The sequence below is a fragment of the Artemia sp. Qi Xiang Cuo genome, chromosome 18 (genome assembly GCF_049724085.1).
Source record: "Artemia sp. Qi Xiang Cuo chromosome 18, ASM4972408v1, whole genome shotgun sequence".
NCBI lineage: Eukaryota > Metazoa > Arthropoda > Branchiopoda > Anostraca > Artemiidae > Artemia > Artemia sp. Qi Xiang Cuo.
Window position 1 is genome coordinate 38,484,839 of NC_142811.1, and position 13,986 is coordinate 38,498,824.

A 13,986-nucleotide genomic window follows, 5' to 3' on the forward strand; every position below is an offset into this window, starting at 1 on the left:
TTTTTGAGGACACTCCACAACCCTCAGGGCAAGGGTTTTAAGTTACGCCCTGGGGGCATATAAGGTTTTTAAAGAAGGCGTTGTCGTAGACACTTCAAAAAAGCTCATTCGATTGGAAATTCAAAGGGCTAGTGCCCTTTTTAATAGTCGAAAGTGATTGGAGGGCAACTAGCCCCCCCTCCACGCCCATCCTTCTCCCAAACACATCCAATAAAAATTTTGAGATAGCCGTTTTGTTCAGCGTAGCTGATTTCCATACAGAAAACATGCTTTTGAGGAGGACACTCCCCCACAACCCTCAGGGCAAGGGTTATAAATTATAACCTGGGGGCATATAAGGTTTTTATTGAAAGATTCGTCGTAGAAACTAGAGAAAGGGTTCATTCGATTTGAAATTCAAAGAGCTAGTGCCCTTTTTAATAATCGAAAGGGACTTGAGGGCAACTAACCCCCCTCTCACGCCCACCTTTTCCCCAAACACATCCAATCAAAATTTTTAGATAGACATTTTATTCAACGTAGTTGAAAGTTTTAGAAATTAGGTCTTTAAGGATGACACCCCTCCCCCCATAGCCCTCAGGGCAAGGGTTGTAAGTTACGCCCTGGGGCATATAAGGTTTTTATTGAAAGCGTTGTCATAGAAACTTCAAAGGGGCTCATTCAATTGGAAATTGAAAGGGCTAGTGCCTTTTTTAATAGATGAAAGTGATTGGATAGGGACTAGCGCCCCTCTTAGGCCCACCATTTTCCAAAACACATCCATTCAAAATTTTGAGATTTCAATTTTGTCCAACGTAGTTGAACGTTCTGGAAATTAGGTCTTTTAGGATGATAACCCGCCTCAGAGCCCTCAGTGCAAGGGTTGTAAGTTATGCCCTGGGGGCAAGTAAGGTTTATATAGAAAGTTGTTGCATAAATCATAGGCAGCACGATCGCGCTGCCTAAGTAAAGAACGGGGACACTCGAGAACGAGACAAGAAACGGGTAATAAGTAAAGAGGAGGATACTCCCCCACAACCCCCAGGGCAAGAGTTTTCGGTCTTAGAGGATGACAACCACACTAACATACCTTAGGGTAAGGGTTATAATTTATGCCCTGGGAGTATATAAGGTGGGTAAAGAAAGTGCTGTCATTTCCAAAATGGCTGATTTAACTGAAAATCAAAAGGCATAGTGCCATTTTTAATTGTCAAAAATGAATGAAAGGCTTGACGTTTCTATAGTAAAGATTGAAGCGGGTATAATGTATTATTTTTTGTTGTTGTTGTTGTTTAGACCAGGGCACTTCGTATCGAAGGAGTTGTCGTGGGAACTTCGAAAAGGCCTCATTCGATTGATAATAGAAAGGGCTTTTTAACAGTCGAAAGTGATTTGAGGGCAACTAATCTCCCTTCCACTTCCACCCTCCCACGCCAACTCTCCCACACCAACCCTCCCATTTCTGCTCTTAAAATTTAACCAAATCAAAATAGCGTAAGTGTATCCAAGGTATCAAAGAAAGTAAATATATTTTTTTGTAAATGGTATCAAGTTTTACATCTAAGGTCATCCAGATGAGGTATGAAACTAAATTAAACACTACTATTTTTGTCCAGATTTGTAAAAGGGTGTATTTTGCTAAAAATTTATGAGAATTTTTCTCCAATGAAGAAATAGCAGGCCGAACTAAAAAGTTAAGAATAAAGAAAAGATTTAAACTATTATTTTCTTTTTCCCTGAAAAGACTATGTCAATATAAAACGAACAGAAATTAATTTTAAAAAATTTTTCCACAAAATAAGTTTTTCAAAGAAAAGTACTCCATTAAACAAAAAATGAGCAAAAATAAATCAAATAATCTACCAAGCGTGAAACTACCACAAATCAGCATCGATAAATAAATGAAACCCAAAACGAACAGAAATAACAATAATTAACCGAGTCAAACTCAAAACGAGCAGAAATTAACATAAGTTGGGCGCATAACCCCTATGCCTTCCCAAGGCCAGAACAAACTTTGCACTTTACTGAAAAAATACAAACGAATGTGCATTGTCAGTTTAATATACATATACTGAAATTTAGTAATCAAAATGTTAATATTTTTTGATTTATTAAAGTTATAAAAGTAAAAACATTTATGTTTTTTCAGTAAAGTGCAAATATTGTTCTAGCCTTGGGAAGGCATAGGGGTTTTGCGCACAACTTATGTTAATTTCTCCTCGTTTCAAGTTTGACTCGGTTAATTATTGTTATTTCTGTTCGTTTTGGGTTTCATTTATTTATCGATGCTGATTTGTGGTAGTTTCACGCTTGGTAGATTATTTGATTTTATTTTTGCTCGTTTTCTTTGAAAAACTTATTTTGAGGAAATTTTTTTTTTTAATTAATTGACCCAAAATAACATTCTGAATTGTTAGGATGTAATATTAAAGGATTTATTTTTCTGTCCAAAATATTTACCAAAGATTAAACAGAGGACTACTACTACTACTAACAACTCCCGCAGCACCAAGCCGCCTGAGGCCAGCACAGATATGCACGTTCCTCCATCCCAATCTATTCAAAGCCTCTCTCTTTACACCCTCCCAGGAAGTTCCCACTTCCCTTAAATCTGTGAAATTTGGATATAACATTTTTCACAAGTTGATTTTTTCTCCTAAATTCTTACTGCCGAGATTGGACTGTTAAAGTACCTCTCCTGAAAAATAGTAGTTTCAACCATATCCCTAATGGAAGTGGGACAGCTTCATTCTAGCTCAGCAAAATGATGAATGCTTCACTTTGTATTTTAGCATAATACAAACTTGTTCACCAAATACAGAAGAGTTGTTTGTATTTGTTCTGAGACAGTACATTTTGCAGATAAAAAAGCTAAAATGGATCAAATCAGGTACAACCAATTAAACATATTTTTTTTATTGAAATCATAGCTACACTAAGCTTTTCAGTAGAGAGGGGAAGGGGATATGAAAGAGTATCAGATAAAAATTTTCTGGTGATGGCTCTGATGCTTATTAGGCCTCAATGACAGGGTTTCTGCACATTTTAGCTTATTTACTTAAAAAAAAATAACAGTGAAATTTGCTAATGAATATAGATATGGCTATAATTTTATTTTTTATATATGAGCAGGGAATGTTAGTAAAGTCTAAGCCTGAAATACAGTTTGAAGTCAAGAGTCATTCAGCAACGGAAATTCTCTTCTCTATCAGGCATGTTAGAAAGATTATCTGAAAAAAAAACAATTTTTCGTTATAAATTTCGTAGTATTCACTTTGTATTTTCTTCTCTTTAGCTCTAAAGAAAAATGACTTTGTAAGAGGGAAGGGGTGATTTTTTTTTGTAAAGATATTGTTCATATCTGAAAACTAAACGAATAATCTCAAAGCACCGAAAGTTCATAGACACCCCCTAGCTATGTAACACCCAAATTGTAGTAGTCTACATCTTAAGTAAATTCTCAATAACAAAACGTGGGGGTAGCTACCATGAGAAAATCACCAAAACCACAGAGTGAGAGAAGGAGGGGGGAATGTGTACTTCAACCTTCCCTAACTTAGAGAGGAATAAGAAATTAGAGATAAATATTTTTCTAAGAAAAACTGCACAAAATCATTTTCATTTTTAACTTTCTCTTATAAAGCCTTTAAAGTAGCCTACCGACTTTAAAACTTTTTACCAATTCATATATTCTTTAAACTGCAATTTTAGTTGCCAGTAAAATAAACAATTTAGTGGGGCATAAGCTTTGGCTTGTAATTTCATCAGATAAAAGAACCAATACAACTTTGCAAAGTTATAAAAATTTAAGAAAACAAAAAATATAAGAAGATTCTATATCAATGGGTTAGTGGCATTAACTTGAAACCTTGTTAGATTGAAAAGTAACAACACCTATGCTTACCTATTCAGCTTTCTTATACACTTAAAATCGATCCATTCCTCCCATATGACACTTGGACCTTTTAATCTAACAAGGACCTCATTATCATCCAAATCAATTTGTAGTACCTGACCTTGACACCTAGTTAAGAAAGGTTCAGTTATTTCAAGGGTCAAGTAATAATTTATATGGAGAATTACACAGAACTTTAGTTTTTTCTAAACTGTAAACAATATACCATCTACTTCTGTAAATGCTAAAAAAAAACTACATGCTTTACTTTTTTATCTCCACAAGAGAGGGCCAAGACCCTCATCAATTCAACTTAGCCAAGATGGAAAAAATCAAGCTAGGATGGTAATATTGAACCATAAAAAGGCATTGATAAGCTATATATTTCATATTTCTTTTTATCTCCACAAAAAAGGGCCAAATGCCTTGCTAATTTAAAAGAGCCCAGAAGGTAAATAAAAAGTATGGCAGAAGGTAAATTAAGCCAACATACGAACATGAAGTCTCATCGCTGAAGAACAGGAATTGTCCTTATATCCAATCCTTAGCCAGTGTCTTTTTCATCCCTTATGATTTTTAGAAGGTCCTAATTTTTCAAAAATGAACGATTTCACTTTCTCTTGCCAGCAATTATGTTTATCCCCATAAAAACTTATGTCCTGGACCACAAATTCTTCTTAGTTCTACAGTCAAGGTTTCATTAGTCTTTTACAACCAAGATTTAATGTCAAATATTGAATAGTTCTTAGCTGTATACTTTTTGATAGAAAATAAGTTATAGGAAAATTGTGCAAAGCTGCAAATTAAATCAAATAAAACACAATGAAAATAAAAAGTAAACAAGCAAACAAAGGTCATTAAGAAAAGGAGACGAGGAGATAGCCATTGTTGACAAGGATTATCTCAGCCGCTGATATATTAAATCTTAGACCTAGGTTAAGGTAAATTGTGTGCTGCATATGTAAAATTGTTAATACGTAAAAAAAAAACTTTGGAAAAGGTGACAAAAAAGATGAACTGCTAATTTTGATCACATTTACTGAATTACCTGATGGTATAGAATAGTCAGGCAGATTATTATATAGATAGTGGCCATTTTTCACCATTTGATCTTTTATGAGAGGGAGGGGGGGCAAATAGTTTATTTTTAAGTTAATGAATATATCAATTTAAGTTATTAATATATTTCTTACTTGCTCTTTACTCTAATAACTTAGTTCAACTCGTTGAACTAATTCATAATATAAATTTACTTTAATTATATATCATTTATACTAAAAACATAATAGTCATTTTTCTTTTTTCCTGAAATATAGTCTTATCAAATCTCATCCTTTTCCATTAAATTTTTAGACAACTATAATTTTTTTCTAAGGTGTGACGTCATTTACACCAATAAAGTTACCATGGACACGTGCAGATTTTAGGAATTTGAAAGGGGGGCACACTAAAAAGAGCCATTAACAGATAAATTAATTAAAACAGATTCAAGATGGCGAGAGCAGTACCATAAAATTTGGGGGGGGGGGTGAGCCCAAAAAGCTTCCTTTTCCTGCATACCTGCCAAAACCTTGCTTACTAACTTAATCTTTTAGCCTAACAAAATTTTGAAAAATATATTTGAAAAAATAAATTCAAAATATTGTACAATATATATATTAATATAGAATAAAACAATACCCATTGAGGGCTTTGTCAGCCCCATAAGCAGAAATCTGTTCAAATAGAGTTCGTTTTGGGAATGGAGGGGGAGGGGTGTAAAACATGGCAAAATAGGCAGATTACACAAGTAATCTGGAATTATAATTTTGTGGGGTTGGAGGCTACACAATGTAATCTAGTACATGCATGCCTGTATGCCCCATAAGCAGAAATCTGTTCAGATGAAACTCATTTTGGGGATGGGAGGAGGGGGAGATATAAAACAGCAAAGCAGGCAGATTACACAAGACCTATATGATATTTAAAGTCAGACTTTAGAATTAAGAGTGAGGTCTTGAGGAGGGAGAAACCCCTCTCATATATGTAGTAGTCTCTGTTCGTTTTAAGTTTTAATGTTGCTCCTTACTTTCAGTTGAAAAAATTTGTTTTTGTTTAATTTTTTATTGTTTTTAAATGATGCTGGGAAATCTGGTTCCCCCTCCATGGAAAGTTCTTTCCACGCAAAATACCCCCCCCCCCCCCTGCCAGGATAAGTCCCCCTGAACAATTCTATTCTAGCTGAAAATTTCCCATGGAAAATTTTTGCAGAAAATTCTAGGTGAAAAAATTTAAGATTTTAATTTCCAATTGTTTTTAAAACCACGCCGGAAAACCCTCTTCTCTGGAAAAGTTTTCCCGCAAACCCACAGTCACCCCCCTCCCGCCCCCTAGTAAAATGCTGCTCGTGCAGGAAATTCCCTCTGGAAACCTCCCCCCCCTTGGAGGATTTCTCCCTTGAAAAATGACCCCACAAAAGATACTCCAGACAATCCCGACCCGGTAGAAATTTCCCCCCAAATTATTCCCCTTAACATCTCCACATGTAAAATTCAGTCACAAAGAGCTAGTAAAACCAATAAAAATAATTTTGTATAGGAATTCTGGCAAATTCACCCAGTGTAAAATATCCCCTGGAAAGTCCCCCCCCCCCCCGAAACTTCCATCCTTATGGAAAATTATCACCCTGGAAAAGACCCCCCCTAAGAAAAATGCGTGTATACTTCCCAGTAACAAACGCTTTACATAAAAAATGAGCAAATTTCATGACTTACATACCTTTCCCCAGGGTCTGTGAGGGGTCATGTTATCCCCAAAGGCATAGTCACTGGATTTTTCAACTATGTTAAACAAAATGGCTATCTTAAAATTTTGAAATTTTTGATTGGATGACTTTGAGGAACAAAGGAGGTGGGAGGGAGGCTAGCTGCCCTCCAATATTTTGGTCACTTAAAAAGAGTAATAGAACTTTTAATTTCTGTTCAAATAAGTCCTTTCCCGATATTCTAGGACTATTGGCCCAATGAAATTATTGCTGAAAAAAACATCCATGATCTTTCTTGCAGCAAAAAATACCAAATTCCATATTTTTCTAGATGGGAGCTTGAAACCTCTGCAGTAGTGTCCTTGGATACGCAGAATTTGATGGTGTGATTTTCATTAAGATTCTTTTACTTTTAGGGGGCGTTTCCCCTTTTTCTCAAAAATCAGACAAATTTACCAGGCTTGTAAGTTTTGATGGGTAACAATAATCTTAATGAATCTCATATATTCGTAATCAGCACAATAAGCCAAATCTTTTGGGATATTTATTGATATTAAATAGGCAGCGCAATAACGCAACAATGTTGGCACAATGTATTATTTATTTTCTTGTATTGGCCAGGGCATTCCGTATCGAAGGAGTTGTCGTAGAAACTTCAAAAAGGGCTCATTCGATTGGAAATTGGAATGGCTAGTGCCCTTTTTAATAGTCGAAAGTGATTGGAAGGCAATTAACATCCCTTCCAAGCCCACCATTTACCCAAACACATCCAATCAAAATTTTGAGATAACCATTTTGTTCAGCATTGTTGATTTCCGGATAGAAAATATGTTTTTGAGGATGACACTCCCCCCAGAGCCCTCAGGGCAAGGGTTGTAAGTTCTGCCCTGGGGGCATATCAGGTTTTATAGAAAGCTTTGTCTTAGAAACTCTAAAAAGGGATCATTCGACTAGAAATTCAAAGGGCTGGTGCCCTTTTTAATAGTCAAAAGTGATTGGAGGGCAACTAACCCCCCTCTCATGCCCACCATTTCCAAAGACACATCCAATCAAAATTTTGAGATAGTCATTTTGTTCAACGTAGTTGAAAGTTCTGGAAATTAGGTCTTTGAGGATGACACCCCCCTCCCAAAGCCCTCAGGGCAAGGGTTGTAAGTTATTCCCTGAGGGGTTTTACAGAAAGCGTTGTTGTAGAAACTTCAAAAAGGGCTCATTCGATTGGAATTTGAAATGGCTAGTGCGCTTTTTCATAGTCGAAAGTGATTGGAGGGCAACTAACAACCCTTCTACGCCCACCATTTCCCCAAACACATCCAATAAAATTTTGAGATAGCCATTTTGTTTAACGTAGTTGAAAGGTCCGGAAAATATATCTTTGAGCAGTACACTCCCCCCACAGTCTTCAGAGCATGGGTTGTAAATTATGCCCTGGGGGCATATAAGGTTTTTATAGAAAGCGTTGTTGTGAAAATTGGAAAAAGGGCTCATTCGATTGGAAATTCAGAGGGCTAGTGCTCTTTTTAATATTTGAAAGTAATTGGAGGGCAACTAACCCCCTCTCACGCCCACCATTCCCCCGAACACATGCAATCAGAATTTTGATATATTTATTTTGTTCAACATCGTTGAAAATTCGTGAAATTAGTTTTGGTCTTAGAGGATGATAACCTCCTAAGAGCCCTCAGGGCAGGGATTGCAAGTTATGCCTTGTGAGCATATTAGGGTTTTTATAGAAAGCGTTGTTGCAGAAATTTCAACAAAAACTCATTTGATTGGAAATTGAAAGGGCTAGTGCCCTTTTTGATAGTCAAAAGTGAAAGGAGAGCAACTAACCCCCCTCTCACGTGCACCACAAATCCAATCAAAATTTTGAGATAGGGATTTTGTTCAACATAGTTGAAAACTCTGGAAATTATGTCTTTGAGGATGATAAACCCCCCAAACCCCTCAGGGCAAGGGTTGTAAGTTATACCTTGGGGGCATATAAGGTTTTTATAGAAAGTGTTTTGTAGAAGCTTCAAAAATGGCTCATTTGATCAGAAATTCAAAGGACTAGCGGCCTTTTTAACAGTTGAAAGTGATTGCAGGGCAACTAACCCCCTCTCACACCCACCATGTCCCCAAACACATCCAATCAAAATTTTGAGATATCCAGTTTGTTCAGCATGGTTGAAAGGTGCGGTAATTATATCTTTCAGCATTAAACTCCCCCTATAACACTTAGGGCAAAGGTTGTCATTTAAGCCCTGGGGGTATTTAAGTTTTTTATAATAGAAACTGTTCTCGTGAAAATTTCAAATAGGGCTAAATCGATTGGAAATTGAAAGGGCTAGTGCCCTTTTTCATAGTTGAAAGTATTTGGAGAGCAACTAACCCCTCTCTTACACCTACCATTTCCCCAAACACAAGCAATCAAAATTCTGAGATATCAATTTTGTTCCAAGTAGTTCGAAGTTCTGGAAATTAGGTCTTTGAGGATGATAACCCTCTCAGAGCCCTCAGGGCAAGGGTTGTAAGTTATGCCCTGAGGACATACAAGGTTTTTATAGAAAGTGTTGTAATAGAAACTTTAAAAAAAAGCTCATTTGATTGGAAATTGAAAGGGCTAGTACCCTTTTGAATAGTTGAAAGTGATTTGAGAGCAACTAATCCCCCTCTGATGTCCACCATTTCCCCAAACACATTCAATTAAAATTTTGAGATAGGTATTTTCTTCAACGTAGTTGAAACTTCTGGAAATTATGCCTTTGAGCATGAAAAACCCCCCAAACCCCTCAGGGCAAGGGTTGTAATTTATGCCCTGGGGGCATATAAGGTTTTGTTTTTATAGAAAGCGTTTTTGTAGAATCTTCAAAAAGGGTTCAATTAATTGGAAATTGAAAGGGCTAGTGCCATTTTAATAGTCAAAAGTGATTGGAGGACGACTACCCTCCCCCCCTAAGCCAGAATATAATTTGTGGCGACTATCTAAAAGCCAAATATCTAAAAGCCAGAATATAATTTGCACTTTACTGAAAAAAAATCTTTTAAATGTTTTCACTTTTATAACTTTAAGAAAACAAAAATTAATTAAGATTTCAAGGAATAAATATCAGCATATATATATTAAACCGGCAGTGCACATTTTTTCAGTAAATTCATTTGATTTTTTTTTCAGTAAAGTACAAATTATATTCTGGATTTTAGAAAGCATAGGGTTTAGAACCCTACTGAGATTAATTTCTGCTCGTTTTGAGTTTGACTTATTTTAATTTCTGTTTGTTTTGGGTTTCATGTATTTATTGATACTGATTTGTGGTAGTTGTATGCTTGGTTATTAGATTTTATTTTTGTTTATTTTTGGTTTAATGGAGTTCTTCACTTTTTTTTAAAAAACTTATTTTGTGCAAAAAGTGTTTTTGATAAATATCTAAAAAGGGTGATTGATCCTTCCCTGAAAATTAAAGGCCTTTCAGCATAATTAGAGTAGTGCCCTGGAACAGTCTTCCCAATGCAGCTGTCACTGCTCCCTCTGTTGATGCATTCAAGATTGCCATTGATAAGAATTGGTCCACCAAACCATCAAAAACAGAGTGGGACACCACCAAACCAATGGCTCCCCATCATCACTGACCAGCAACTCTACAGGATTTTTCCTTATTTTGCTGGACAATGCAATTTAGGGTAAGGTAATTTAATGTAATAACAAGGGTTGCCTAAAAAATACTTGAGCATGTAACATATGAAACTATTATAACATATTTATCCAGTAATTCATAGTGACTCTAGTAAAGAAAGATCAGTGAACACAAATTTCTTAAAAAAGCTATAAAGCTGATTGAAAAAGAATCCTCTGATGATATTTTATTCCTTGATTTTCAAAATCTTTTGATAAGGAAAGATACAAGAAAAAATATAATCACTTACTATAACACAAAAGGTTGCACCTACAGGTTAACAATTTGATCAATAATTCTCTTAAATACAAAGCCCATCAGGTGAAATCATGATCCAGGTAATGTATTGTAACGAGTTATACTCATAAGGTAATGAGTGAATTTAACTTCCCCATAATGCACTGGATTTATGGTGTTGGTAATTCTATAACTGGCACTGTAGATTCATCTTTTGTCTGTTTATTTAGTTCTTGTTCTCAGCAAAATCATTACTTTACAGGACAAAATTATTAATCTTTGTCTTGTGAAGATTATGCCCTGCTACAAAACAATCTTCATGTGCCGGGTCATTGAGCTCAAGCCTGGCTTCTTGAGTTCAATGGTGCTAAGTGACATATCATTCACTTTGGGAAACAGAACCCAATTCGCTCTTATTTTTTGTTATGCCACCTAGTCCTCTTTTGTAAATAATGAGCAAGGTCTTCGTGTCACTAATGAGAATGAACTAAAATTCAGCACACATGCTAATAAATCTGCTGCTGGGGTTAGTTCAACCTTGGGTTTGATTAAGCGTACCATTTCCGCTTGTTCTTCTAAAATCATCAGTCTTCTTTATAAGGGACTTGTGTGTCCTAAGCTTGAAGTTGGAATGTCACTTGCCTCTCTATACTTTAAAAAAGATATAAAAGTTCTTGAAGATGTCCAGAGACATGCCACTAAAGTGATATCTGGCATGCAAGAGCTTTCCTATCCTGTAAGACTGTCAAAGTTGAATCTCTCTACACTTGTATACAGGAGAAGTAGAGGGGATGCCATTTTAGCCTTTAAGTTATTGAGGGTTAATATTCTCCCAGCATTATTCCCTACTGTTAGCACCAATTCAAGAACTAGAGGTCATCAACTGAAACTTGTCAAGCAGTCTACAACATCTAGAGTCCATACTCAATTCTTCTCAACATGTATTGTCAACAATTGGAACAAATTATCTAATGAAACTGTTACTAGTGAATCCGTTGATGTTTTTAAACAAAGGCTAGATGCTGAGTGGTCCTCCAAAGAATGTAAATTCAATTGGGATGCTATCAAAGATGGAGCAGCACCTGGTCATCAGTGATTCTTGCATACAATTAATCATCATTCTGGAGCTCTACAAGGAGAAATCCTTAGATTGCTCCTAGCTGCAATTTAAGGTAATTACTAAATTGACAAAATATAGAGGTGAACAGAACCCATCCTTTTTGGACTCTGTAATTTTAAGTGATTGTGAATACCTTATTAAATATGAGTTTCTTACTCCTATTGTTAAAAGTGAACATTAAGTTATCCTGTCTGTATTGTTTTTGAATGAACACCCTTAACTTCTGTACTACACTGAAACTTTTATTGACTATCAAGCCATAGAACAGGAACATGCATCAATTAATTGGCTGGAGCTCATTACAAATGAAATAAATGAATCATGGTTGAACTCAGAGCATCATAGCAAAACTTATGTCATTTGGAGGGGTTCCTGGCTCTTCTTAAAAATTTCTGCAAATTTCTTAAGATTTTACCATTAAGACTAATAAAAAATATATTTATCATTCTTGACTCAGCAACATCTGGTAAATTTTTCTAACTAGCCTATCCAGTTTTTTTAAGAAACATGTTTTTAGACTTTTGGTTACTATGTGTTGTTTTTAGCTTTTTTTAGGACCCAATGTGTAATTTCCTGAAGATATGATTACTGAAATATGATGGCATAGGCCAGGGCTGGATCTAGGGGAGGGGTAAGAGGAAAGTGCCCCAAGTGGCATGCCTGGAATGGAAAAACAAGCTTAAATTGTAATATTTTTGAGCAAAATTGTAATAATTGCAGTAGTGAGGGAGCAGTAGAGGCAACAAAGTCTAGATTTGCCCCCCTCCCCCCCCCCTGCCTGAGAAAAATATCTAACTCAGGGCTAGGCTAGCCTAATTTCATTTTATTAGCATAGTTTATTGGTCAATATATACCAAATCATATTATTGAGTTTCAAATAAAGTGAATACACCATTCGATGCCTTTTTTATTTTGATTACAAATATAATAAGCATTTCTAACGGAAATTATTTTAAGCCCCCCCCCCCCTATATCTGCTATACCTAACCTAACCTAACCTAACCCGGAAGTGGCATATATAGGGGGGGCTGAAATTCATTCCTGATAGAAATGCTTATTATATTCATAATCAGCATAAAAAAAGGCATCGAATGGTGTATTCACTTTAGTCCTAACTCAATAATATGATTTGGTATATATTGACCAGTTTATTTAGATGTAGTTTGCCACAGCAAATTTGTCTTCACTTCTCATCAACATTTTATTCATGTAGAGAGGGGGGAGGTCATTTGCAGCTTTAAGTGGGATAACTCTGAAAATACAATTTCTAAAAACTTCCCAATTATAAAAATACAATATCTCCAAAGCTTTTACTAACCAAGCTAAATTACTTGTCTTTACTAGGCCTATTGAAGCAACTTTGTCTAGAAAACAATTGTTTATGATAAGCCTACTTCAGATACTAAGATAGGTGCACCTGTAAACTCCTTAACTATAATTTTACATACCATTGTTGATTGGCACTTTTAGCCTCAACAGTTTCCCCCAATTTAAACGGCATGATTATCTTAATTCAAATTCCGACTTCATTGGTAATAAATTCCCCAAATTGCGCAGTTCTCTATTTACGTAAGTAAGCTATATCTATTTCACTGAATAAAAGTTTAGATGGCGTTCGTAACGTCAGTTTATAAATAATGTACATTGGATTTCGCCTGCGGGTCGTAGGTTAGGTTTATGAATTTTGCTGTTCTGCAGTTTGCTATTTGATAATCCAGCTTCTGGTATTTTTCCACTGATAATTGTCAGTGGTAGAATACCTAATCTAGACGAGTTTATAAATTTAGGCTTTATGTCTCTACGATTTTAAGTATGGACTTTAGTTGACAATTTTTGAACTACACCCAGGGGCGTAGTGCCAGCATTTTTATTGGGGGGGGGGGCAGAAATTTATTCCAGCACTACTGAAGAAAAGTTGCCATTTACCGAAGACGCTACTAGGTTAAACTCAAAATATTACTCAATGCATAACAAACAATAAACACACATTAAATAACCATAAAATTCAGTACTATGGTGATCAAGCTTTTACTAAAATTATGATCAATGAGTTGCTATAGGCGACAGTAGTATAGTTTAAAAAAATGTCGTGGAATAAAGTGAATTTATATACATTATGCTTTTTTCAGCAGGCTTCATCACTAATGTTGCAAAGCCTATCCCCCCTCCACTTTCTCAACCTCGCTTCCCAGTACAAGATGCTCAATCTTATAGTTAAACCAAGCACCATTCTAACAGCTCTGTGTATCATGCTATCCAGTTGCTGGCAATTTTGAACAGACTTTGAATCTGTAAGATTATATTTGTTGTGCTAAACTTTACTATGCGTGATTCATTGAAATATTATTTGTGA

The 13,986-nt window shown here is 35.7% G+C and overlaps 1 protein-coding gene across 2 annotated transcripts in view; it reads right to left on the reverse strand.

Moving 5' to 3' along the window:
• MBD-R2 (PHD finger protein MBD-R2) overlaps positions 1–13,197 on the reverse strand; it is a 112,149-nt gene extending 98,952 nt beyond the window's left edge. Inside the window, exons 1-2 of one of the 2 annotated variants that reach the window (XM_089104319.1) lie at positions 13,082–13,197; positions 3,887–4,006 (exon numbers count right to left, since the gene is read on the reverse strand). In XM_089104319.1, the coding sequence (XP_088960445.1) occupies positions 3,887–4,006; positions 13,082–13,134 (173 nt within the window). In that variant the 5' untranslated portion in view covers positions 13,135–13,197. The remainder of the gene's footprint in view (positions 1–3,886; positions 4,007–13,081) is intronic. The other variant, XM_089104320.1, reaches the window with a different exon arrangement.
• Between the last annotated feature and the right edge of the window lie 789 nt (positions 13,198–13,986).